At 39.4% G+C, this 25,283-nt stretch overlaps 2 protein-coding genes and 1 long non-coding RNA gene across 3 annotated transcripts in view; 2 read left to right on the top strand and 1 right to left on the bottom strand.

Annotated features, from left to right (window-relative positions):
• The window catches only part of RHBDL2 (rhomboid like 2), a 39,809-nt gene extending 21,737 nt beyond the window's left edge, over positions 1–18,072 (top strand). The window contains exons 4-7 of the mRNA XM_003415513.4: positions 2,595–2,695; positions 6,069–6,129; positions 13,360–13,421; positions 16,154–18,072. Coding sequence (XP_003415561.1) covers positions 2,595–2,695; positions 6,069–6,129; positions 13,360–13,421; positions 16,154–16,333 — 404 coding nt within the window. The 3' untranslated portion in view covers positions 16,334–18,072. The remainder of the gene's footprint in view (positions 1–2,594; positions 2,696–6,068; positions 6,130–13,359; positions 13,422–16,153) is intronic.
• Positions 6,734–25,283, bottom strand: part of LOC104846355 (uncharacterized) — a 31,373-nt gene continuing 12,823 nt past the window's right edge. The window contains exons 2-3 of the long non-coding RNA XR_010321373.1: positions 9,742–9,877; positions 6,734–7,140 (exon numbers count right to left, since the gene is read on the bottom strand). This is a non-coding gene — a long non-coding RNA (uncharacterized LOC104846355). The remainder of the gene's footprint in view (positions 7,141–9,741; positions 9,878–25,283) is intronic.
• GJA9 (gap junction protein alpha 9) lies at positions 22,350–24,910 on the top strand. Its single transcript, XM_003415512.4, has one exon. The coding sequence runs from the start codon at positions 22,688–22,690 to the stop codon at positions 24,215–24,217; it is 1,530 nt and encodes a 509-aa protein (XP_003415560.2). The 5' UTR covers positions 22,350–22,687; the 3' UTR covers positions 24,218–24,910.

Here is a 25,283-nt window from a genome sequence, read left to right as displayed (position 1 = left end):
TCAAATATTCTTTTTCTTTGTGCGTGTTTCATTTGGATAGTTTCTATTGCTGTGTTTTCAAATTTGTTGTTTTTTTCTTCTGCAATGTCTAATCTGCCACTAAACTCAATCAGTTTTTTCTTTCATCTTAGACATTGAATTTTCATCTTTAGAAGTTCAATTAGGGTCTGTTTTATATGTTACATATCTCCATTTAGCTTTTTAAACATATAAAATACAGTTGTAATAACTGTTTAAAACCCTTGTCTGCTGAATCTAACACCTCTGTCAGTTCTGGGTCGGTTTTATATTTGATTGATTTTTCTTTCCATTTTGGTCATATTTTCCTGCTTCTTTGCATGTCGGATAGTTTTTGATTGGATGCATTTTACCTTGTCAAATGGTAGATATTTTTTGTATACCTGTAGGTATTTTTTAGATTTGTTGTGGGGCTCAGTTAATTGAAAACAGTGTGATGCTTTCTGGAAAGACTTACGAGGTCAAACTGTTTAGAGCCACGTTTAGTGGTAAGGATCCCCATTACTGGCGCAGGACCTTCTGTGTACGCTACCCAATACCCCATGAATTATAAAGTTTTACAGTTTGGAAAGTTACTTAAAGTCTCTGTTAAGTAACAGTTTCTGGCCCTGTGTGAGTAACAGGTACTCTTCCCTTTATTCCTTCTTGGTGGTTCTTTCCTAGTTTGGGTAATTTTCATACGTGCTCCTTTCTGGAGTTCTCTTTGTAGTGCTCTCCTCTCTGGTATTATGTTCTGCAAACTCTAGCAGCCTAGGTCTGTCTGGACCCTCATCTCCATCTCATCAACTAGAGGTTTACTGGGCTCTGCGTGGGTTGCCCCTTTGTGCACTGTAATCTCACTTAAGGCTGGGAAATTGCACATCTACTTTCTGCCTCTCGGGCTTCATTGTCCTTTTTTGTCTAATACCTAGTATCTTGAAAACCATTGTTTTATATATTTTATCCAGTGCTTTGGTTGCTTCAGGTGGAATGGTAAATCCCATCCTTGTTTGTCCATTTTGGTCAGAAGTGGATAAAAAAAAAGTGGATGTTTATATCTGTATTTTTAAAATAAGTTTCTTACATGATTAGGATGCAATTACCCCACCCCTGGTCTGTAGGTTAGCATTTGAGAACCACTGCTCTAACCCAGGAGCCCTGGTGGCACAATTGTTAAGAGCTTGGCTGCTAACCAAGAGGCTGGGATTTCGAATCCACCAGGTGCTCCTTGGAAACCCTATGGGGCAGTTCTACTCTGTCCTGTAGATTTGCTATGAGTTGCAATTGACTTGATGGCAAAGGGTTTTTTTGTTGTGTTTTGTTTTGCTCTAACTCTGCTGGACTACTTCCCACTGATCTTCAGTCATCCATATACCTCTGTTTCTCTACGTCTTTCCTTTTTCAGTTCCCCGTCCTGAATAGTTTCTTCCTTGTCCAAATCTTAAAGATTGAAAATTTAATCAAAATGCTATCTCCTTCTCAGAGGAGTAAGGCCTCCCCTCCCCTCTCTGCAGAGAAAGTCATTCCTTCCTAAGTGCTTCCTGATAAAAAATATGGTAATTTCCTTTTTATATTTTTGCCATAGCAGTTATAGTCTTCATTTTGTGATCATTGTTCACTCATATATTTGTAAGATCTCTAAGATCAGACACCTTGTCTTTCTTGTACAAAGTAAGGACTGTATTCAATTAATATTTGTTAAGGAATGAAGGAGGGCCTCGAACACAAGAGACCAAGTAGTAAAACTAAGCAGTATAGAGAGACCATCTTAGGGTTACATAACGTGGCTGGTAGAGCCTTGTTTTGGTCCAGGCAATGTAAGATTAGCTTAGCAAATAGGTTTCATCTTGCTTGGTGAATTTGCCTGAATGTATGTTGAGAAGGATTCTGAGGCTACATTCTGACTTCATGAGAAAGGCAGCCATGGTTGGTTAGCTATATCTGCCATGGTTGTGGGACGAGGAAGTGATTATAGGCATGCCATACATTTTTCAACACTGATAAGAGCTTTTCTCTTTTGGTTTAAGATATATGATAAAAATATTATGCAATCATGATCTGAAAAATGATTTATGAGCTGCTTTAGGAATGAAATGAATTTAGATAATAAAATGTTGGAATGTCTCAGATGTTTTGATACTTTTTCTAAGCATGTAGGATACTTAAATAATAATAGCTAACAAGTATATGATGCATCAGGCATCATTCTAAGCAATATACATATGTCAACTCGTATTCTTCCTATAACAACTCATTGTGGTAAGTTTTATTAATATTCCCATTTTGTAGGGTAGGGAAACTGAAGCACAGAGAGGTTAAATAACTTGTTTAAGTCCTACAGCTGGTAGGTCTGGCTGTAGAATCTGTGCTCTTTATCACTGGTACACTGCCTTTCTAAGGAACATTTAATGTTTCAGAAAAATTGGAATAGCTAACCCACCTAGCTGTACTTCTAAGGTATGGAAGGGACACAGTGAATTTGTTGCTTGTTAATATGAAAATGGCCCAAACACCAGAAACTCTTACCCTAGATTAGAAATATTTATCTTTCATGATTCTTATAGTTATGCTTGATCTTTTATGTTTTATTCTTTTAGGTTCCCTTGCCAGTTCCATCTTTGATCCACTCAAATATCTTGTGGGTGCTTCAGGAGGAGTCTATGCTCTGATGGGAGGCTATTTTATGAATGTTTTAGTGGTAAGAAGTCCTTCGGGAAATGGAGTCTATAGTTTTTTTTTAAACAGTAACTGGTATAGTCGATTCTCGTTATTTGTGGTAGTTAAAAAAAAAAAAGTTTTTTTTTAAACAGTAACTGGTATAGTCGATTCTCGTTATTTGTGGTAGTTAGGTTCTATAAAAGGCCCCTAGGTGGCACAAATGGTTTGCACTCACCTACTATCCTAAAGGTTGGTGGTTAGAATCCACCCATTGGCACCATGGAAGAAAAGCATGTGACCTGCTCCATAAAGATAAAAGCCAAGAAAACCCTATGGAGCAGTACTACTCTGTACATATGGGGTTACCATGAGTCAGAATCGACTTGATGGCAATGGTTTATGTTCTTATAAAGTCACCAGAACACTGTGTTAGCAAGTTCTGAACCATTACTCCTAGAGGAAGTAGTTAGGTTCCTATGAGCCTCTGGTCACAACATTTTCATCAACTGATCAATACATAACCTTGTTTTATGTGTGTTCCTGTTTAAAGACACTTTATTTAATATATATTGTTGATTGATTATCGTTGAACTCACGAACAACGGCACTCTAACTCATGCCTGAATGAAGCTCATCTAACATATGTATTTTTGCCATAAGGCACATCACAACCTTAGTGTGCTTAGGAACACTAGGGAGCACTTCAACACTATCTGTAGGGCCATTCTAAACACTGAAATCACCAAGAAAAAGCACAAAAACCCAAAAAATGTGATGCTAAGTGAGACTGGAAAAGGAACTTATTTGTAGAATGAGCTGAAACAAGAAGGCGGTGTCACCTTGTTTGACCCTAGCTGGGAATGTGCATGTTGGACAAAACAAAATTTTCACCCCTTTGTGCGTGTTTGTGAATGGCCACGAAAGTACCTCAAGGATTGATTTTGGGGTCACAAATTTTAGTGAGCAGGCAAATTCACAAATACAGAATTCGCAAATAATGAGGATTGACTGTATTTGGTTCACAGAGTCTTCACTTACCAATATTTACTCAAGAAAGAGCACCACTCTTCTTTATGAGAATTGTATGGCCACCAAACATTCAATTTTCCTTTCATATTTCATCTTTATTTCTTCTGATCTCAAAAATACCCACTGCCCACTGCCATCGAGTTGATTCCGACTCATTGCAACCCCATAGGGTTTCCGAGGCTGTAAATCTCTATAAAAGCTGATGGCCACATCTTTCTCCCAGCACAGCCACTGGGGGTTTCGAACCGCCTACCTTTTGGTTAGCAGTCAATCGCTCTAACCCCTGTACCACCAGGGCTCCTATGAACTCAAAAGTAATGAGTATTAACTAAAATTTTGAATTAAAGAAATAGAAAGTCAAAGTCCCCAAGATAGTATCTGTTAATGGTTTGAATACTTTTTTTTATGCACTCAAAATCCTACTAATACTACAAAAATGGGACTGGCCTTATACTGTTCTGCATCCTAACAGAGTATCCTGACCATCTAATCGTATTAGTACAGGGAGGAGCACCTCCATCTATCAGCTGCTCCCCAGCTTCCTCTATATAGCTGCCTCATTGATTTAACCAGTCCTTCACTGAAAGACATTTGGGGTTATTCCAGCTCTTCACATTTACAAATAATGCTGCAAAAATTGTTCTTCACATTTATCTTTTCGCATTTGTGTGATTTTTTTTTTTCCTGTAGGACAAATTTCTAGAAATGGATTTACCAGATAGACTTTAAATTTTAATAGATATTTGCCAAATTGCTCTGTACAATTTTACACTTCCACTGATAGTAGTGAGAGTGCCAACTATTTTTTGAAACAGGCTAAAATCCTGACTAGTTTTAACCCTTTAGCTAGCAGTTAGGTATACTTTAAAAATACTTCTGGAGGAAAAATATGAAGCAAGTATAGAAACTGTTCCAAATATAGAAGTTACTTAGAAAAGTGACTTTCAAACTATGGGTTGCAACCTATTGTTGTTGTTAGCTGCCTTCCAGTGGGCCCCTGACCCATGATGACCCCATGGGCAACCTATTAGTGGTTGTGAGCTCAGTTTAGGTGGTTGTGACCAAAATGTAAAAGAAAAAAAAAACAAAACAGTGTGTATCATGTATAATAAGGTAACTACTGCTTGATTTATGTGTGTGGTGATATATAAATTATTTCTTACCATGGGTCATGGTCATAAAAGTTTGAAAATAATTGATTTAGAATAAACATGGCTATTTTAGCATCTTTATTCCTTAGAAAGAGAGTTAATAAATTGAAAGGGAAGGGAGAAGTAACCCAATCAGTTGAAGTAGAAATGTTTTTCTGACTCAACAGTTCTCTGGTGAAACATGGGGGTATTGCAAGCTGGACTGAGATTCTTCAAAGTTAAAATCAAAAAATTTTTTTTCTTTTTAAGCTTGTTAATTATTTTATTAAGATATTTTTTATTTATTTTTAATTTTTTATTGTACTTTAGAGGAAGGTTTACAGAACAAACTAGTTTCTCATTAAACAGTTAGTATACATATTGTTTTATGACATTGATTAACAACCCCACGACATGTCAACACTATCCTTTCTCAACTTTGGGTTCCCTATTACCAGCTTTCCTGTCCCCTCCTACCTGCTAGTCCTTGCCCCTGGGCTGGTGTGCCCCTTTAGTATCGTTTTGTTTTATGGGCCTGTTCAGTCTTTGGCTGAAGGGTGAACCTCAGGAGTGACTTCATTACTGAGCTGAAAGGGTGTCCGGGGGCCATACTCTCATGGTTTCTCCAGTCTCTGTCAGGCCAGCAAGTCTGGCCTTTCTTTTTGAGTTAGAATTTTGTTCTACATTTTTCTCCGGCTCTGTCTGGGACCCTCTATTGTGATCCCTGTCAGAGCAGTCAGCGGTGGTAGCCGGGCACCATCTCCTTGTACTGGACTCAGTTTAAACGATGTTTTTTGACCAACATTTTAAAAGTTTTTGAAAAAAAATTTAGGGTAATATTCAAATATTCATTAAGTCTTTGCTAACTACTATTGTGAAAGAGGTTGAAGGAAGATCAAATAAGTACTAACCAAAACACTTGGAAATATTTTATCAGGCTTAGTTTCACAGCTTTTTTTTTTTTTTATGGACACGTGAAGCATTAATTTTGTATTATTTATATTTAGATTGTATCAGACTAGTAAAATTGTATCTGGCTTTTATAATGAAATTAAACACCATGTTTCACCTGTTCTCCAAAGTGCACTCTGAACTTTCCAAATACACCTGAAAACTGGGCAGTTACACCAGTGCTCTGTTTAACAAATATTTAACACTTCGAACTTTAAAACGAAAAAGCAGATGAAGTGGAGCTGATGTTTCATTTACCAACCAATAACTTATTATTATTATTACTATTTATCTCTTTGCTAGAATTTTCAAGAAATGATTCCTGCCTTTGGAATTGCCAGACTACTGATCAGCATCCTCATAAGTAAGTGTGTTTCATGGCCACTTTCAGTTTTACAGGTTCAGCCTTCAGCGAGCCTTTTCACATTTCCAAACGCTAACCTGCAGGATGACTGCTAGCACGGAGTCAGAAAGAATCTTTGGTTCCACAGCCCCAAGCAAACAGGTGTAAATGGAAGTGCTTTCATTGACCATCATGGGTGGCTCTTAGAGGTACTTCGTGGACATATGCTGCTATTTTTTCTTTCTGGAGTGGGGGGAGCCAGGAGAATAGAGCTCTAGGCACCCCTTCCACTTCAACCACAATAGCTTCACTTATATTTTATATACAGGAATTTATAGGGGTTCCAGTATTTGATAAAGCTTGGAAACCACTGATTTAATCTGTCTTCTTCCTTGATTTCTCAATTTTCAGATCAAAAAAAAATGAAGTAAAAAGCTTGTCAACTAATTTCTGTTGAATTGGGACTAGAAACCAGGTATTCCGATTTCCAATTCACTGCTATTACTCCTAGTTTAAGTTAAAAAAAAAAGACAAGTTTTCCCAATGTTTACATTTTAAATATCCTTTAATAAGAGAAACTTTTATAAAAAAAAGTAAACTTTTATAAGAATAAGAAGTCTAAATGCAAATTTCTCACTTTTTTATTCATATTTTATTGGTTCGTCCATATCTTACTCATATTCAAAGAAAAAACTTAAACCATTCACTTTGTTTTAGCATCAGTGATGGCTGGGTGGGAAAGGAGGTTAGAGGGTGGGACTAGGGGCTAAACTGAAATTTAATGACCAGTCATATGTATTAACCATGGTTTCCCATGAACCTGAAATCAGAGAGAGTCTGTGGAAGTCCTACCTGCTGATGGCCCTCACTAATCCAGAATGTCAAAAAGTATGGTGGTTCTCCCTGGCAGTCATGCAATGCCAGTATTATCACCATTTGCTGTCACCAAAAAACATGAGAAGTGGTTTCATCTTCAGGCTCATCTAGAGGTGGGCTGCAGGCAGACTCCTGGGGGTCTGAGGTGGTTTTAAGCTGCAGAGGAATATGAGGTCAGGAATTAACAGTCATGCCACTGGCTCAAGAAGAGCCTCCTGTAAGCCTTTCTATCCTCTTCCACAAGAAAACCCCAGTTCTTAAAAATTCAGTTTAAAACATCTATCACAGGAGATAGAACAGGAGAAGGGAGAAGTAAATACCCAACTAATCCATTTGATAAGAAGAGCTGAAACTTCCATCTCCAGGGCCTTTGTTCTGGGACTTTCTTTCTCCAAATGTTCCCTCATCCAGCTAATGAAGAGTTATTAGACTTCCACAAAAAGGAAATCAAAAAATAAAATTGACTGATATGACACTTGCCCAACCCCTGTGTGTGGCGGTAGTAGTGGTAGTGGTGAACAAGAGTGGAAGCAGGGAGACTAGCCAGGAGGATACTGCAAAAATTCAGGCAAGATACAGTTGCCTGGTACAGGGTGTTAGTGGTAGTGGTGACAAATGAGGGTGAGATGTGGTGTGGGAAAGAAAGAGAGGTGTTAAGGGTGACTAAGAATTTTGGCCTGAGCAACTGGAAACACAGAGTTACCTTTTTTTTTAGATGGAGAGGAACAAAGTTTTGGGGAGGAAAGCAAAAGTTTGAATAGGTTGAGTCTGTGATGCTTAGAGATCAATATGGAGATAAAGAGTAGGTACGGTGTCACATGTTGAACAGTGAGTTCAGGGGAGAGGTCTGGGTAAGATGTATAATGGGGAATAGTCAGCTTATAGATGGTATCTAAAGTCATGAGACTGAATGAGAGCTCCTGGACAATGAGAATAGAGAAGATAAAAGGTCTGAGGATTGAGGACTGAGTCCTAGAGTACTCCAATACTTAGAGGTTGGGGAAGATGGGGAAGTACCTACAAAAGAGACTGAGAAGGAGCAGCCAGCTATGTAGCAGAAAAACCAATAGACAATGGTGTCCTAGGCACAAAGTCAAGAAAGTTTTTTAGGGAGGGAGTGATCAACTATGCTGAGGATGGTCCAAGATGAAGCCTCAAAACTTATCATTGGTGACCATGACAAGGACAGTCTTGGAGAAGTGAGTTCAGGAGAGATTAGGAGGAGTAGAATTGGACAGAGCAGACAGACACAAGTCTTTGGAAGTTTTAAAGGAGTTTTACTATAAAGGGGACCAGAAAAGCAGTGGATGATATGGGGGTCAAAAGAGGGTTGTTTCTGCTTTTTTTTTTTTTTCAGATTGGAGAAATTTAGTTTGCTTGTATGCTAATGACAGTGATCCAATAGAGAGGATAAAAACTGATGATATAGGAGAAAATTGCTGGAGCTCTGTCCTTGAGTGGGAGAGAGAGATGGTCCTACACACAAGAGAAGAGGTTAGCCTTAGACAGGAGCAAAACAGCTTGTTCAAGTCATTCATAGTATCAGGAGGGAAGGCAGATTGTATGGTATGGATACAGGACGTAGAATACATGGTGACAAGAGCTTATGGAATTCGTCTTCTCATTGCTTCTGTTTCTTAGTGAAATTGGTAACGAGTAAGATGGGGGAGATTTGACGAGAAGAAAATGTATGAAATAGTCATCTAGGAGAGTGGAAAAAGAGAATGAATGATGGAAATATAGTAGGATTGAAGCTGGTGGTAACATTTCAAGTGAGGATAGTAAGCATGATTGCGTGTTTATCTCTAGCCACATTCAACTGTGTGGGTGTAGGAATGGAATATGTGGAGAGTGTGATTAACTAGGGTTGGGATTTTCCCACCAGCCATTCCACAGGAGAAAGATGTGGCAGTCTCCTTCTGTAAACATTCACAGCCTTGGAAACTCTGTGGGGAAGCTTCACTCTGTCCTACAGGGTTGCTATGAGTAGGAATCGACTCAATGGCAATGGGTTTTTTGTTTTTGCTGGGGTTTTATAGGTGAGAATTATGGAGTCACTGGGTTGTGCAAATGGTAAATGTGCTCAGCTGCTAACTGAAAGGTTGGAGGTACGAGTCCACCCAGAGGCACCTTGGAAGAAAGGCCTGGTGATCTATTTCTAAAAAATCAGTCATTGAAAACCCTGTGGAGCACAGTTCTACTCTGACACACATGGGGTTGCCACGAATCAGATTGGCTTGATGGCGATTGGTTTGGTTTTTTTATGATGGAGAGGAGAGTATGGGAGCTGTGAATGTATGCAAGGGACTAAACAGAAGGATAGACCATGATTATAGATAGAAGTGAGAACATGAGGGAGGTGAGGGAAGACGAAAAGGTGGGGGGCTCAATGGGCCACAGGTTGCAGTGGCATCGAGATACATGTGGTGTACTAGAGGGAGTCAACGAGCAGACAAACTAGGGGCCTTGAAATGTGAGATTTTTGGAAGATGGTACAATTACTGGTAATGACAAGATATGTGATAAAGCATGGAGTGGTGGCTGAGGACTGAAGACAAGGGAGAGGAGGTCAAGGAACTCAGAGGCCAGGCTACATGACTGATGTGGCTTTTGAAATCTCCAAGAATTACAGGTAGAGTGACATGCTAAATGAGTTTAAGAAGAGTGTTCAGTCTGGACAGAACGTGGAATTTTAGCTGAATCCAAGGCAGAAGAAAAGGAGAGCAAAGGCAGGGCTAGCTTAGTGTGCTCACCTACCTGCTCCAGCTGAAGCTTGTCCACCCAGAGGGCTGTGGGGATAAGGGCAGCTCCTGGGGTCAGACTGTGGATGGCCTTGGTGACAAAGATGACATGCTGAGACACAGGTGACATGTGATGAAGCCTAAGATTTCGCCTGTCCAGAAGATAAGACAAAAAATGATTCTGCTAATTGGTATCCAGAGTTCAATTATCCACATTGTGGGAACAGGAGCAGCTACTACCTCTGAGGAAGGAGACTAAATTTAGTTTATGAACAATTTAACTGTAAAACACCAATATTTCATTCCGAGAGAAAATAATTCACTTGCTTTTAGACTATATCACACTGTATGCAATTCTTTTTTTCTCCACAAGTCAGAAAAGTAAGGGACAATTGTCAGCAGAAAAGGGAGGTGGGAGAGTTGTTGTGTGATCATAGCTGCCACCTGAGTTGCTGAAAGTCACAACCAGGACCAAGGCACAAGTACTCTGACCAAAAAAAAAAAAAAAAAAAAATACTGTTACACATGTTACCTGGGTCTTCAGCCAATCTGCTTTTCTTAGGTAATGATGAAAATAAGCCTCAAACCCTTAAAGGGGAAATGTATTTACTACCCTTCTTTATTGTCAATATTGGAGTGGGGGCGGGGGGGGAGCCCTTTTCTCATTACAGGGTATCTCCAAATATAGTTTATGTAATATTTCATTCTTGAGGTAAGTGATGAAATCAGCGAATGATAGGCTTTTATTACATTCTATAAACACCTTAAAGAGTAGTTAGCCTATGCTAACATGAACCATCCCCACTTCCTGGAACATGTCGTTTCTAAAAGTTCTTTGACCTGGTTTACCTATTGAAAATGAGAAAAGTTACAATACACACCAGGTTAATAAAAAACAAATTGAGAAATACAATTATATTTTTATTTTAACCACTTTTCCTTGGAAAAATGTAGTTTTTTTTTTCTTTTTTAAATGGTAAATATTGTTCTTAATTCTGAAGGACAATTAGCCTTAAGGACCTTCTTTCACCAAAGCATTATTTGTTGGATGTTATTTTCTAATTAAGTAACTGAGCTTCCCTTTGGAAAAAGGTAGGAAATCTCACATTTTCATTCTTTAAAAAAATCTGCATAAAGGTAACTGTCATAAAAGAAGAGACTTTTTTTTTTTTAATGTTTCCAAAGAGCATTTTTACTGATCTGAGGAAAAAAATGCCTTACCTATAATGCTGTGTTGAAAATTTTATATATAGTAATATCTGAGTAATGTTTAAAAACACATAGGAAAGGGCTGATGGAAGGAACTATGCCAAAATGGGGTGGGATAATGGACAATTTAAAAATCCATTTCTTTATACCTTTTATTATATAATAATATCCATTATTATGAAAAAAAGTTTAAAACTCACTATATAATTTTGGTATGTATTGAAGCTTGCTACCTTTAAGCTCAACCAAGCAATGGGGGCCTCAGATTTTTAGGGAGGAAAATGATTTGGTTCATTGGAATAAGGGCTTCTTTTGAGATGGGAGGTTGTTTCTCAGTCTAGAGGCTGCAACAACTGAGAAGCAAGCTCTCCTAGGAAGCAGAAAGAGCCAGGCAGAGATCCTTAGGAGGGAGACAAGATAAGAGAGAAGTAAGAGAGGAACTGACGTGTTCATGGTTACAAAGTGTTTCTGAGAGAGGTCCTCCTACTGCAGAACAGCTAGACTAGACCAATGTAATCATGTAATCCTTCCAGTAAGGCAGCCCTGCTCTCTGGCCGTGGTTTCCTTCTCCTTTCACAGTCCTACATTTGTGTGCTATGTACACTGGACCAGGAAATGCAGGCGATGTTTTAAAACATGGCACAGCCACATTTATTGAACATTTTGTGTAAGTCATTTACAATTAAATTACTATTGAATACTTCCTCGACCTCATTTTCTGTCCAGTGACTTCAACATCAATACAATATTGACAAGTCAAGTAGCCAGAGCACATGGGACTGATGCTGTTTTCCCAAAGGCAAGGACTAGGTCCTTATCTCTACTAGGATACTGTGGCTCACTAAGTAGAGCAGAGGGAATTGGGGGATGGTGTGGAAAGTCATGGCTGCATGAGATGTTTCCAAGGGGCCTGCACGCATAGGACAGAGTTCTAGGCCAAGAACCCCGGAACCTCCTTTTGCAGCACAGATCTGGCTTCTTTGAATGCCTAAATTCTGGCTCTCACCATCCTACTGGAACATGTGACTCATTTCCTTTCATGGCCTGTCTTCAGTGCTCCTGGCAGTAGTTAGAGGCAGTTACTGTGGTATATGAAGAGTGGTTAGCCCTTGCAACCAGATGACTTAAAGTTTAAATCCTGCCCTTGCCTCTCTGCTGTGTAGCCTAGGGCAAGTACTTAATCTCTGTGTCTTGGTTTATATATAAGCTGCCACCCTCATTCCTCATTTGGATTTATGCAATAATATCCTAGCTGGTCTCCCTGTTCCTATTCTTGCTCCCTTTGAGTCTAGTTCCTGTAGAGCAGCCAGAATGATCTTTTTAAAAACATAAGTCAGATCATGTTACTCCTGTGCTCAAAATCCTTCAAAGGCTTCTATGCAGAATAAAAGCCAAAATGCCTATAGTGGCCAGAAGGTCCCCACATGACCTGTCCCCGCTACCTGTCTGATCTCATCACCTACCATTTCACCCCTTACTCCAGTCCAGAATTACCTGGAGGGCTTGTTAAAACAAGCTGACCCCACCTCAGAGTTTCTGGTTCAATAGGTTTGGGGGTGGGGCTTGAGAATTTTCATCTCTAAGTTCCTAGGTGATGCTGATGCTGCTGGTCTTGGGGTGATCACGCTCTGAAAACCACTGATCTAGGCAGAGAAACTGCTCTGGTATTCTTCAAACACCCCGGGTACACTCCTGCCTTAGGTACCTTGCAGTTGCTCTTCCCTCTGTCTGGAAGACTCTTACCTCAAATATCAGCATTGCTTGCTCCCTTATATGAGGTCCTGGGTGGTGCAAACAGTTAATGCGCTCAGCTGCTAGCCCAAAATTTGGAGGTTTGAGTTCACCTAGAGGCAGCCTGGAAGAAAGGCCTGGCGATTTACTTCTGAAAAGTCAGCCTCTGAAAAATGAAAAGTTGGAATCCACTCCATGGCAACTGGTTTGGTTTGGGTTTTTCTTGCTTATCTCCAGCAGATGTCTTATTCTTAGTGAGATCCTCCCGGATCATCCTGTTAAAAATGACGCCCTACTCCTGGCATTCCCAATTCTCTGTCCTAGTTTTGTATCTTCTCCATAGCACTTTGCACCATTTGACATACTGTATGTTTTACTTATTTCTTTGCCTTCCTCAACTACACCATCAGCTAGCTCCATTAGGCCAGGCTATTTGTCTGATCTATTCATTGCTTTATCTCCACCACCTAGAATAGTGCCTGGCACATAAAAAAACAATAAATACTTGTCAGATGAATACATTTGTAAAATGGAATAACAATAGTACCTATTTCATGGAGTTGTTATGAGGATTAATGAGTTAATACATTGTTAAAACTGTTGGACCAGCACCTGGCACAGAGTGAGTCTCAATAAATATTAGCTGTTATTAGAGAGCAATCAAAAACATTCTTCAGGTTGTTTTTCCTTCTAGTTGCATCAGATATGGGATTTGCTCTCTACAGAAGATTCTTTGTCCCTGCAAACGGGTCACCGGTGAGTTCATTGTTTTTTTTGTGTGTGTGTGTTTGTTTTCTAACGAAAATTTGTCATCAAATAGGGACAAATCTTCTGTGATTTGGAGTTCCTGGGTGATGTAAAAGGTTAATGTGCTTGGCTGCTAACTGAAAGGTTGGTGGTTCGAGTCCACCCAGAGGTGCCCTAGAAGAAAGGCCTGGCAATCTCCTTCTGAAAAATCAGCCATTGAAAACTATGTGGAGCACAGTTCTACTCTGACACATGGGGTTGCCATGAGTTGAATGAAATCTACTCAATGGCAAGTGATTTTTTCTTTTTTTTTTAAACTCTAAAAAATTTTACTCTGGGCATATTTCCATTTGGAAGTTAAGAAAATTGCTAGGAAAATCAGACTTTTGGATTGTTCTTCTCACTTAATTTTCTTATAGCCCTGACACTGGGCTCTACTTCTCAGCACCTGCCACACTAGTAACTTACCAAACAGGAGAGAAAGGGTTTCACTGTCCACAGAGAATAATCAGCAGATTGGAAAACTGATGAAAATATGGGTCCAGATGAATTTATATCTACTCCTCATTTATCGACTATTTTGTTATTCGACATTCTACCCTTATGACAATAGTAAAAAAAATCTACCCTGTGACTGTTTTGTGCATTAAGGAGGCAGTGGGCATGGCAGCAACAGCTGAAGAGCCTCCCCTCCTTCCAGGAAGGTCTCTGCATTGCCCCGCATCCTCCACTCCCTCCTGCCTCACGAGGGCTCCAAGTCTAGCTGCCACGCAGGGCAGGCCTCCTCTGTGGCCACAGCCCGGGGCGGACGTGCAGGCAGCACCGAGCTAGCCGGTGCCTGTTCTGGGTTCCCAGTTCCCATGCTGCCAGCGGCCCTGCAGCTTAAAACTGCTGTGGGGTAGGAGGGGAGAAAGAAAGGGGCATTGGAGGGAGCGTTTGAAGGAAATGCACGTGAGTTTATTGACATCTCAAAGTGAACGAACTGGGCCTGGAGCTTCCGCCTTGGCGGGGCTGGGCGCACAGCCAGGCTCCCAGCACTCTTGCAGGAAGCCCTGGGCCTTGGCGACTTGCCAGGTCTGGAGGGCAGAGCAGGCTCCTGGATGGTGAACACAGGGCTTGCAGGGGTGGGAGTGGAGCCCTGGAGGTGGCTCTGTGAGGGAAGCTCTGACCCAGCACAGGAGGAAGGTGGTTAAGCCATGAGCCCTTCAGTCACACAGCCCAGCTTTATCTAGCTTTGTCTCCTTCAAGCCTCCTTTTCTGCAGAGGAATAATCCATGAGTGGACTCATCACAGTGATGACAGTAGACCTTAGTTGTTATTATGTCAATGATTGTATTTTCTAAATTTAAAAAATTGGACAAGTTGACGGTCTGAAAAGAGAAGAAAAAAATCCTCCATTTTCACATAACGCCAATTTTTGCATAAGGACGTGGTCTTTGGAACTTAACCATGTACATAAGGAGTGGGTGTATAAAGAAAACTGACACAGATTTCTAGTTTTGCTGGGATTTGTCTTTGAATTTGGTAGTTTCTGCTGAGTATCTGTATGTATATATTACTTTTGTTTTGATTCTGACATGCCATTTATGTGGGATCAGATGATACTCCTATGGAGATCCCTCATGGCAACTCAACTCCTATTTTACTTCTTATTCTTATTATCGTACTTTAGATGAAGGTTTACAGGACTAGCTTTTCATTAAACAATTAGTACACACGTTGTTTTGTGACATTGGTTACCAACCCCACGACATGTCAGCACTCTCCTTTCTTGACCTTGGGTTCCCTATTACCAGCTTTCCTGTCCCCTCCTGCCTTCTAGTCCTTGCCCCTGGGCTAGTATACCCCTTTAGAATCATTTTGTTTTATGGGCCTGTCTAATTTTTGGCTGAAGGTGTGAACCTCAGGAGTGACTTCATTACTGAGCTAAAAGGGCATCCGGGGGCCATACTCTTAGGGTTTCTCCAGTCTCTGTCAGGCCAACAAGTTCGGTCTTTGAGTTAGAATTTTGTTCTACATTTTTCTCCAGCTCTGTCTGGGACCCTCTATTGTGATCCCTGTCAGAGCAGTCAGTGGTGGTAGCTGGGCACCATCTCGCTGTACTCAACTCGGTCTGGTAGAGGCCACGGTAGATGTGGTCCATTCGTCCTCTGGACTAATCTTTCCCTTTTATCTCTGGTTTATTCATTCGCCCTTGCTCCAGACAGGGTGAAACCAGTGGAGTATTTTAGATGGCTGCTCACAAGCTTATAAGACGCTACTCATCAAAGCAGAATGTAGAACATTTTCTTTATAAACTATGTTATGCAAATTGAGCTAGATATTTCCCAAGACCATGGTCCCCACAGCCCTCTGGCCAGTAATTCAGTTCCTTGGGGAGTATGGAACTGGCTGTGGAGCTTCCATGACCTTGCCTTGGACAAGTCAACTCCTATTCTCTTGGTTGGCATTAATAAAGAACAATTCTAAATGCAATGATGATCAAGAACAGGAAGAAACAATGGCTTGCTTATCTTGTGTACTCAAGAGAGTGGGCGAAAATGACATTTTTTTGGCTTTGCATGTTTTAGAACACCTCTCTGTGTACACAGACTTCTCTCTTTTGCCTTACTCCTTAGTTCTCCAGACTTTTAAGACTCTTGTTTGGCTCTGATGGTATTTGTGTGAGTCAAGAGGGAAGCAACGGAAATATGCAATTAGCATTTTCTTCACTAATTTCTATTTTTTCTTTTTCTCCAAAGGTGTCTTTTGCAGCTCACATTGCAGGTGGATTTGCTGGAATGTCCATAGGATACACTGTGTTTAGCTGCTTTGATACGGCACTGCTGAAAGATCCAAGGTTTTGGATAGCGATTGCTGCTTATTTAGCTTGTTTCGTATTTGCTGTGTTTTTCAATATTTTCCTATCACCAGCAAACTGATTCATCTCAAATATAAGCCCATTAATAAAAAGAGTCATCTGGGGGAAAAAAAAAACAAAAAATAAAGAACTCAAGAAATAGAAGAAGTTCTAGCAAATGCTAATGATTTTACAAACAGGATAAAACATAACCGAACTCATAAGTTGCAAGGACCATATACAAAAAAAAATTTAGGGCTAAAGGAAGAGGCTTCTGAAAGCAAAGGGAAGGAAATGGAAGAGGGAAAGGGAGGGTAGTGAACACCAGAGATTGGGTCTTCTCCAGGCATACGGTATGCAGGTATGTATTCTATAAAAGAGACTCGTTCTCCCTGGAAGATACCTTCTAGACATTGCTTGATAGAACCCACGAATACTATGTTGTAATTAAACCTTCCCATGCCTGTGTCAGGCTCTTGATAATCACTTTTAGATAGATCACTGTGACAGGCGCTTTATATACATTATTGCTGATCTTTTTGACAACCCAGAAAGGTAGATATTACTCTGTATCTTAGAGATGAGACATAACCCAGAAAGGTAACTACTACTCTGTATCTTAGAGACTATTGTTGTTAGATGCCATCCAGTTGATTCTGACTCATAGCAGCCCCATATGACACAGCAGAACCGCCCCATAGGATTTCCTGGGCAGCAACGATTGTGAGGACAGCGCAGGATCAGACAGTGTTTCATTCGGTTGTACAGAGGGTGCTATGAGTTGGAACTGACTCAACGGCACCTAACAACAACAACAATCTTTATGGAAACTAGGGCATGGAAACTCTTAAGAAATCAAGTAACTTGTCTAAGATGAGGCAGAATTTAAATGTAGGTAATGACCTGAAGGGGCCCTGGTGACGCAGTAGTTAAGTGTTTGGCTGCTAACCAAAAGGTCAGCAGTATGAATCCATCAGCTGCTCCTTGGAAACCCTGTAAGTCAGTTCTTCTCTGTCCTATAGGGTCACTATGAGTCAAAATCGACTCAATGGCAATGGGTTTTTGGGTAATGACCTGAAAACCTATACTCTTTCCTCTACTGGCCTAGCAATGCTATATTCCCCAAATACTGAAAATTGGAGCATCATAACAGTACAGGGACAAACATCTCTGTGGGTACACCATGAAAAAAAAAGAAATACAGAAGAAGGCTTAGAATTTTCAGGACTGCTAGTTTAAGATTCTAGTGGTTTGTCTAAGATCCCAATGAACTTGTAATTGGCTTTCTCGTGCACACTATGTACCTGGACTCTTTGGATTCTTGTCTATAAGACTCTTATCCTTCATGTGGCTAGTGGCTCTCCTAGCATTAAATAGGATTTATTTACAAAAGATAAAATATATCTGAAAGCTGAGAAGCCTTTGTCTTTTTCCTGTGCAGAACCCAGACTACTGGCCATTTTGTTTTCCAAAATGGCCGTTTAGGTCATCTGAACACAGGAAATACAGCTTTTTTCTTTTTTCATCATCCTCATATTTTATTAAACACCCATTTAAACATGTTGCTGTATTCTGAAAGGATTATATACATTCAATTAGCTACAGTGAGAACAGTGGTATTTTAGCATTTTCAGAAAAACTGATCTGGGATTTGCTAGATAATTTTTAAGTGTAAAAAATGTATACAGTATGAGTATGTTCTTCATTAAACAAAGATTCAAACAAGAACTTAACATAAAAGATAAAAAGCCCCTTTCACCTTCCTGCCCCAAACCTGCTTTTTCCTAGAGGTAACCACTGCCAGTAGTTTGGTGTGTATTCTTGCAGACCTTTTTCTATCTATAAATACACATATAAAATGTAGGTTTTACCAAGATAAATGAGACCATTTTACATGTACTGTTCTGCGACTTGAGGATCTTTCTGTGTTGGTTCCTAGACATCGTCATTCCATGAATCGCTGAGTGATTTAGATGTACTATAGTTTATTTTGGAAACCCCAGTGGTGCAGTGGTTAAGAGCCTGGCTGCTAACCAAAAGGTCAGCAGTTTAAATGCACCAGGTGCTCCTTGGAAACCCTATGGGGGCAGTTCTACTCCATCCTATAGGGTTGCTATGAGTCAGAATCGACTCGATGGCAATGGGTTTGGTTTTTTGGTTTACAGCTTATTTGGAGTCCTTATGTGGTAGAAGTGGTCAATGTGATCAGCTGCTAACTGAAAGGCTGGAGGTTTGAGTCCACCTAGAGGCACCTCGGAAGAAACGCCTAGTGATCTACTTGCGAAAAATCAGCCACCGAAGACCCTGTGGAGCTGTTATACTCTGACGCACATGGGGTCACCATGAGTAGGAATACATTTGACGGCTGCTGATAACTGGTTTTAGTTTATTTACCTATTTCTCTGTTGGACATTTAAATTATTGCTGATTTTGTACTATTGCCAACAGTAGTACGTGAACATCCTAGTACATGCAGTGTGCCTTCGAGTGTGTTTGCTGAATGTATGACTATTTCAGGCACCCAGCAGCAGAAATGCCACGGTAATTTTATAGATTTAAACTGCTATTTAAATAGCTGTATCCATTTATATTCTCATCTACAGTATATGAGAATAACGGTTTCCCCACACCTTTGCCAAGTGAAGGTATTATATATCTTTGAAGTTTTTGCATTTTGATAATTAAGAAAATAATACCTCAATTTTAATATGTATTTCTCTGACTACAGAGGCTGAGTATTTTTCAAGGTTATTAATAATTTATATGTAATTCATAAATATTCTACATAGTATAATTTACATACACATAATGTTATTGTTATTGGGTGCTGTCGAGTTGATTCTGACTCATACCAACCCCATGTGACACAGGAGAACTGCCCCACAAGTTTTCTTGGTTGTAATCTTTATGGAAGCAGCTTACCAGGTCCCTCTCCCACAGAGCTGCTGGGTGGGTTTGACCTGCCAACCTTTTGGTTAACAGCGGAGTGTTTAACTGTTGTGCCACCAGGATTCCTTATATAGTCATAATACATAATATACAAAAATATGAATATATACAACATATTTCCCTGATGAAATGTTTGCATTTAATCCAAAAGGAGTTATTAGTTGGCAAAGAGGCCCAGGGAAGAACTTGCCATGCCAACCCACCAGGTCACAAGTTCTGAAGAAAGACCTTTAATATCAACGTAATTGTTAATAACAAAAGTAAACAGAAGAACAGGATTTACCTAACGATGAAATCAGACATGACCAATTGATTCCTGCAGCTAATGAGGCTGATGACTAAGAAGTTACCTAATCTGAATTTATGGTACTAGAAACATAGTTCACATTACCAAAAACAGTGGTAGCTTATTGGGGCCCCAGGTGGCAGACATTACAGTTAAAAAAAAAGGACACAAGTATTTCCTTGTATTTTGAATCTGACATCTCTGAATGATAGAGAACCATTTATTCAGCTTAATTTGAGGCTCCTAAAAAGAAAAAAAAAAATTTTTTTTTTTTTTTTTTATCTCTAGTCTTCTAGAACTGGGTGTGCTATTAGAAATGTTGAAAATAGTCTGTATCTGTGCTGTTCAATAAGGTAGCCACTGGGCACATGTAGTCCTTCAGAATTTAATTAAAATCAAATAAAATTAAAAACTCAATTCGTCTGTTGCACAAGGCACACTGCAAGGGCTCAATAGTGACATGTGGTGAGTGGCTACCTGACTGGACAACGCAGAGTATTTCCATCATCGCAGAAAGTTCTATTGGACACTGCCGTTCTAGAAGCAAGAATGAGCAAACAGAAATGGATTTTAGCTGATGGCTGACTCACTCACTGCACTGAACTGCACTCAATCTGTTCTACGTGCCCAAAAGGACAAATTTGGAGAACAAGTTGAAGATAGCCGTGATATAACTTCTCCTAAGCATGATTTGCTTCTCAGATTTACCTAAACTAAGAAAGGTTTGTGTTAATCTCTCTCTTTTGGCTAATTAAGAAAGTTGTTAGAAATGTTTTTATCTTTTGCTTTTGCATTCTATAGTACTGTATTAATATATGCTAGTTTTCATGTTTTTGCTACAAAAGCTTTGAAAGAAAGGATTTTCTAAATAATACTATCTAAATGATACTGCTGCTGCTTTTATGAAATACAATGCTCTTTTCCTTTAAGGGAAAAAGCAAACAAACAACAACAAAAAGAGCAATCTTTTATTTCCTTTTGTGATTATAGACGTCAAAGGCTTATTATAAATAATTAAAATACATAAAAAAATGCTTATAAAAATTAAATCAATTGTAATCCCACCATCCAGAGATACAATTATTTTGATTAATTTCCTTCTAGACTTTTTTTTTTTTAATTGTGCTTTAGGTGAACCTTCTGGACTTTTTGTATGCATCTCTACATGTAAATATATGTATTTTCAAAAATGAGGACCATTCTATTCTATTATTTGAATTTCACTGAAATGTATATATTTATCATTTCTACTGTCTGCATAGTACCACACTGTGGATGTACCATTATTTATTTAACCAGTCTTTCTTATATTAATAATTATTTTGGATGTTTTAACTTTATGACTATTACAAACATTCTTGCTCACATTTCAAAGTGCCTTGCATTGTTGGGTCAAAGAGTATACTATTTTTAACATAATAAAGTCAAATAGAAATTTCCTCTATATCAGGAATACAACTAAATTTTAGAAGGTTGATGCTTTTGCAAGTCTTAATAACTCTACAAAGCTTTAACAAAGAAGTTAAAAGTCTAGACTCAGTCATTTAAAAAGCTAAAAATAGCACTATTTGACATTTCTTATTCAAATAATTAAACTTTATAAGAGGAAAACAGATGATCTATTATGTCTTTCATGCAAGTTTCAAGTTTGCTCAAAGAGAAAAAGTATCAGTTTAAACAGTTAAGAGCAGACTCTAAAACAAGACTTCTTGGGTTTAAATGCCAGCTCCACCATCACCAGCTGTGTGACTGTGGGTAAGTTAATTAAAGTATGCCTTAGTTTCCCCCTCTGTCAAATGGGGAAGCAATATACCTACCTCACAGGATTTTTGTAATGAACAAATTTTGAAGTTACACTATTGTAGGATTTTGTTTGAGTGTGTAATACTGCCTTTATATAAGGGATCCAGGACATACATTTATTTTTTAAATGAAAACATTCACTCTCATCTTTTCTTTGAGAGCCTAGGATATCAGTTTTAATATGAACCTCCTCGTAGCTAAATTATAACCTGCCCCACTGCCCCTTCCAAAATAGAAAGCTACATGTTTTAAGTAGATCAAATATTGTTACGAGGAAAATTTCTATAGTACCACCACTACACCCGGGTCCACTTATTTTAGGTAATATCTAATAGCATTCTGTTACAACAAAATAGTTAGAATTTCTGGAATTCGTTTTAACATGGTAAAACTTTCCAAAGATTTTCATTGCAAAGTATAATAAGAATTTTATAAATATTCATAAATGTTACTAAAATGGATTTCTGGAAATGCTCAACATCTGCCAGAAAGAAATCAGAATTTAAACATTTAAATGTGGATTTAAAAACTAATCAAAATTCCTGCAGCAAGAGCCAGATCTGTCTCCTCTGGTTTTATTAAATGCTGTATCTTACTGAATTAATCAAATTCATTTTCCTTTGTGTATAAATGAGATTTAAAAATCACTGACTTTGGTTATATAACATAGTCCCTGGGTGACACAACTGGTTAACTGCTTGACTACTAACTGAAAGGTTAGTGGTTCAAACCCACCCAGAGGCGCCAGGGAAGAAAGGCCTGGCAATCTGCTTCTGAAAGGCCACAGCCTTGAAAACCTTGTGGGGCAGTTCTGCTCTCCACACACAGGTTGCCATGAGTTGGAACGGACCTGACGGCAACTAACAACAACAACATAATCTTAGTAAATACGTTTGTAAGATTAAGCCAGTCATTTTAGGAAAACTCTACAGCTTAGACAAAGAACAAACTTCCTATCAGCCAAGTAAGGAGACTTTTTTTTTTTTTTAACAGAAAATCTTACAATTCTATTCTTAGTAGAGAATGTATACGTACCTTGCCCAGGTATCACTTTTTTTTTTTTAATTGCATTATTAGGTTGAAACATGAGTGATTTTAAATTCCTGGCTTATCTTAAATATATTCCTGGTAACATTATTAGTGCAGGACAGAGCAACTTTTCTTTCTGTCATATATAAGGTTGCCATGAGTCGGAGCCAAGTCTATAGCAACTAACAACAACAGATTATCACTGCTATCTAGGGAAAAAGTAAGCAACCAGCACACTGTAAGAATGATGCTTTATTCATCTTTTGGCCATAGGTTTGCTTTAAGGAACAGCGCTCTCTTTAGAATGGAAGAAATCTACTTGTCTCCTAATTGGTGGGGTTCAGGCCTAAGATGGCTGACTAAATAAACATGGGGGACTGGAACTTCCTTGGAGGTATTCTGGAGGAAGTTCACATCCACTCCACCATGATTGGAAAGATCTGGCTCACCATCCTGTTCATATTTCGAATGCTTGTTCTGGGTGTAGCAGCTGAAGACGTCTGGAATGATGAGCAGTCTGGCTTCATCTGCAATACAGAACAACCCGGCTGCAGAAATGTATGCTATGACCAGGCCTTTCCTATCTCCCTCATTAGATACTGGGTTCTACAGGTCATATTTGTGTCTTCACCATCTCTGGTCTACATGGGCCATGCTTTGTACCGACTGAGAGTTCTGGAGAAAGAGAGGCAGGAGATGAAAACTCAGTTGAGAAGAGAACTGGAAGAGGTTGAATTTGAAGTAACTGGGCATCGGAGGAGACTGGAGCAGGAGCTTTGTCAGTTGGAGCAAAGAAAACTAAATAAAGCTCCGCTCAGAGGAATGTTACTTTGCACTTACGTGATACACATTTTCACTCGCTCTGCGGTTGAAGTTGGGTTCATGATTGGACAGTATTTTTTATATGGATTTTACTTAGAGCCTCTATTTAAATGCCATAGCCACCCATGTCCAAACACGATTGATTGTTTTATCTCAAGACCAACAGAAAAAACAATATTCCTATTGTTTATGCAGTCCATAGCCACTGTTTCACTTTTCTTAAATGTTCTAGAAATTGCTCACCTAGGTTTTAAAAAGATTAAAGGAGGGCTTTGGGGACAATATAAACTGAAGGATGAACATAATGAATTCTTTGCAAACAAATCAAAACAAAATCCTACCAAATATAAGAGCGTATCTGCAAATTCACTGAAGGGACTCCCTTCTGCACCTGATTATAACCTGTTAGTGGAAAAGAAAACACACAAAACAGTGTATCCTAGTTTCAATTCATCTTCTGCATTGCAGGTAGACCCTGACAGTTATAGTGGAAATGATGAGAAATGCATTTTGGATGAACAGGAAACTGTACTTTCTAGTAAGATGCACACAATTAGTACTACTGGTAGTCATCTTCAACACATCAACTCAAATAATGATGGAACTCATAAAATATCTGGAAAAGATGTGGATGACAACCAGGTAAAGGAAAGAAGAGAAAACTTTGGCACAGACAGTGAAAGGTGCCATTACTCTAAAGGTGTTTCTGTAGATTTGGAAAACCACGTGTCACAGTCACCCCAAAAAGTTTTCTCTCTGCCAGCTAACTGCAACTGGAAACCAAAGAGGCTTAGTGCTACATGGAGACCCTTTACAGAGGATCAAAACCAGAGACTACCTCCTAAAGGTAGCCTCCAGGGCCCGTTTGGAGAGGGCACCATCAGAACCCTTTCTCCTTTACAGGGAGACTCCCGACCACTTGACATTCCAGGCACTCCTGACTCTTGGGGAGAGTTGTCCTTTGAGACTAAGTTTGTCAGAACCTGCAAAAATCCTAGTGCTTATCCTTCAAATCATTTAGTGTCTCTGACAAACAACGTCATCGGTAGGCGGGCACCCACAGACCTTCAGATATGAACAGCTTTTGGCTTTTAGACATTGTGCATATTATATTACAGAAGTGGCCTAGTGGGGATGGAGCAGGGAGAATATAGGGACAAAGACAGCTCTGAGGACCAGCTGTTAAGACAACTGTAAACTCATTTAAAAAAGGGAAACAAAAAAACCACCTAATGTGTTGCTAAGGAGTAGATTCTGACTCATGGTGACCCCGTGTGTTACAGACAAGAACTGTTCAATAGAGTTTTCTTAGACAGAGCAGAACTGTTCAATAGGATTTTCTTAGCTGTAGTTGTATGAAGGCGCCCTGGTGGTACAGTGGTTAAGAGCCCAGCTGCTAACCAAAAGGGTAGCAGTTTGAATCCACCAGCTGCTCCTTGGAAACCCAATGGGGCAGTTCTACTGTGTCCTTTAGGATCACTACATAATCGACTTGATAGCAACGGGTTTAATTTTGGTTTTCAGTCTTATGAATGGAAATCATCAGGCCTCTTCTTCCACAGCACCGCTGCTGGGTGGGTTCGAATTGCCAACTTTTAGGTTAGCAGTTGAGGGCAAACTATGCCACCCAGGGACCTTCAAGAAGGGAAAAACAGCTCTAATTCTGAGTTGTGAAAGGACAGTTTAAATTCAAAAACCTAAAATTACCAAATCAGGCATGGTTCTCATCAGAATGTGTGAAAACAGATTTTAGGAAAATCAGTGTTCCGAATGGAGGCCAAATGGTTTGGAACCAGGTTTTCTCCTTGAAAGGACCACAGCCTTAGGAGGCTGTTCTTGATCAATATAATTGCTCCTTTTAGTTATTAATCTTTTAATTCTGAACACTGGGTAAATTTTCTTTGCCTCTAAGACTTCTCAGTTTCCTTATAGACTGCAGCCTGATGTGTCTTGAGAATAACCATTATGCTCCTACGTAGTAAATAAAATCTTAAAAAGACTGGTGGCTTTTCTTTTACCAGCTCACCTATATATAGCATCATGATTAAAAGAGAGTTCTGGAGCTAAGTACCTCCTTTACTGGGATGCTGTGAAGACTTACATAAACACGTGTTTAGTACAGTGCCTGGCACACAGTAAGCCG

The sequence above is a fragment of the Loxodonta africana genome, chromosome 3 (assembly GCF_030014295.1).
Source record: "Loxodonta africana isolate mLoxAfr1 chromosome 3, mLoxAfr1.hap2, whole genome shotgun sequence".
Lineage (NCBI taxonomy): Eukaryota > Metazoa > Chordata > Mammalia > Proboscidea > Elephantidae > Loxodonta > Loxodonta africana.
The sequence above is the reverse complement of the archived record's forward strand: the minus strand, read 5'-3'. Positions and strand labels throughout refer to the sequence as shown.

Excerpts from the sequence above, each read along its gene's own strand:
- GJA9 (XM_003415512.4), top strand. The coding sequence starts at position 22,688 with ATGGGGGACTGGAACTTCCTTGGAGGTATTCTGGAGGAAGTTCACATC.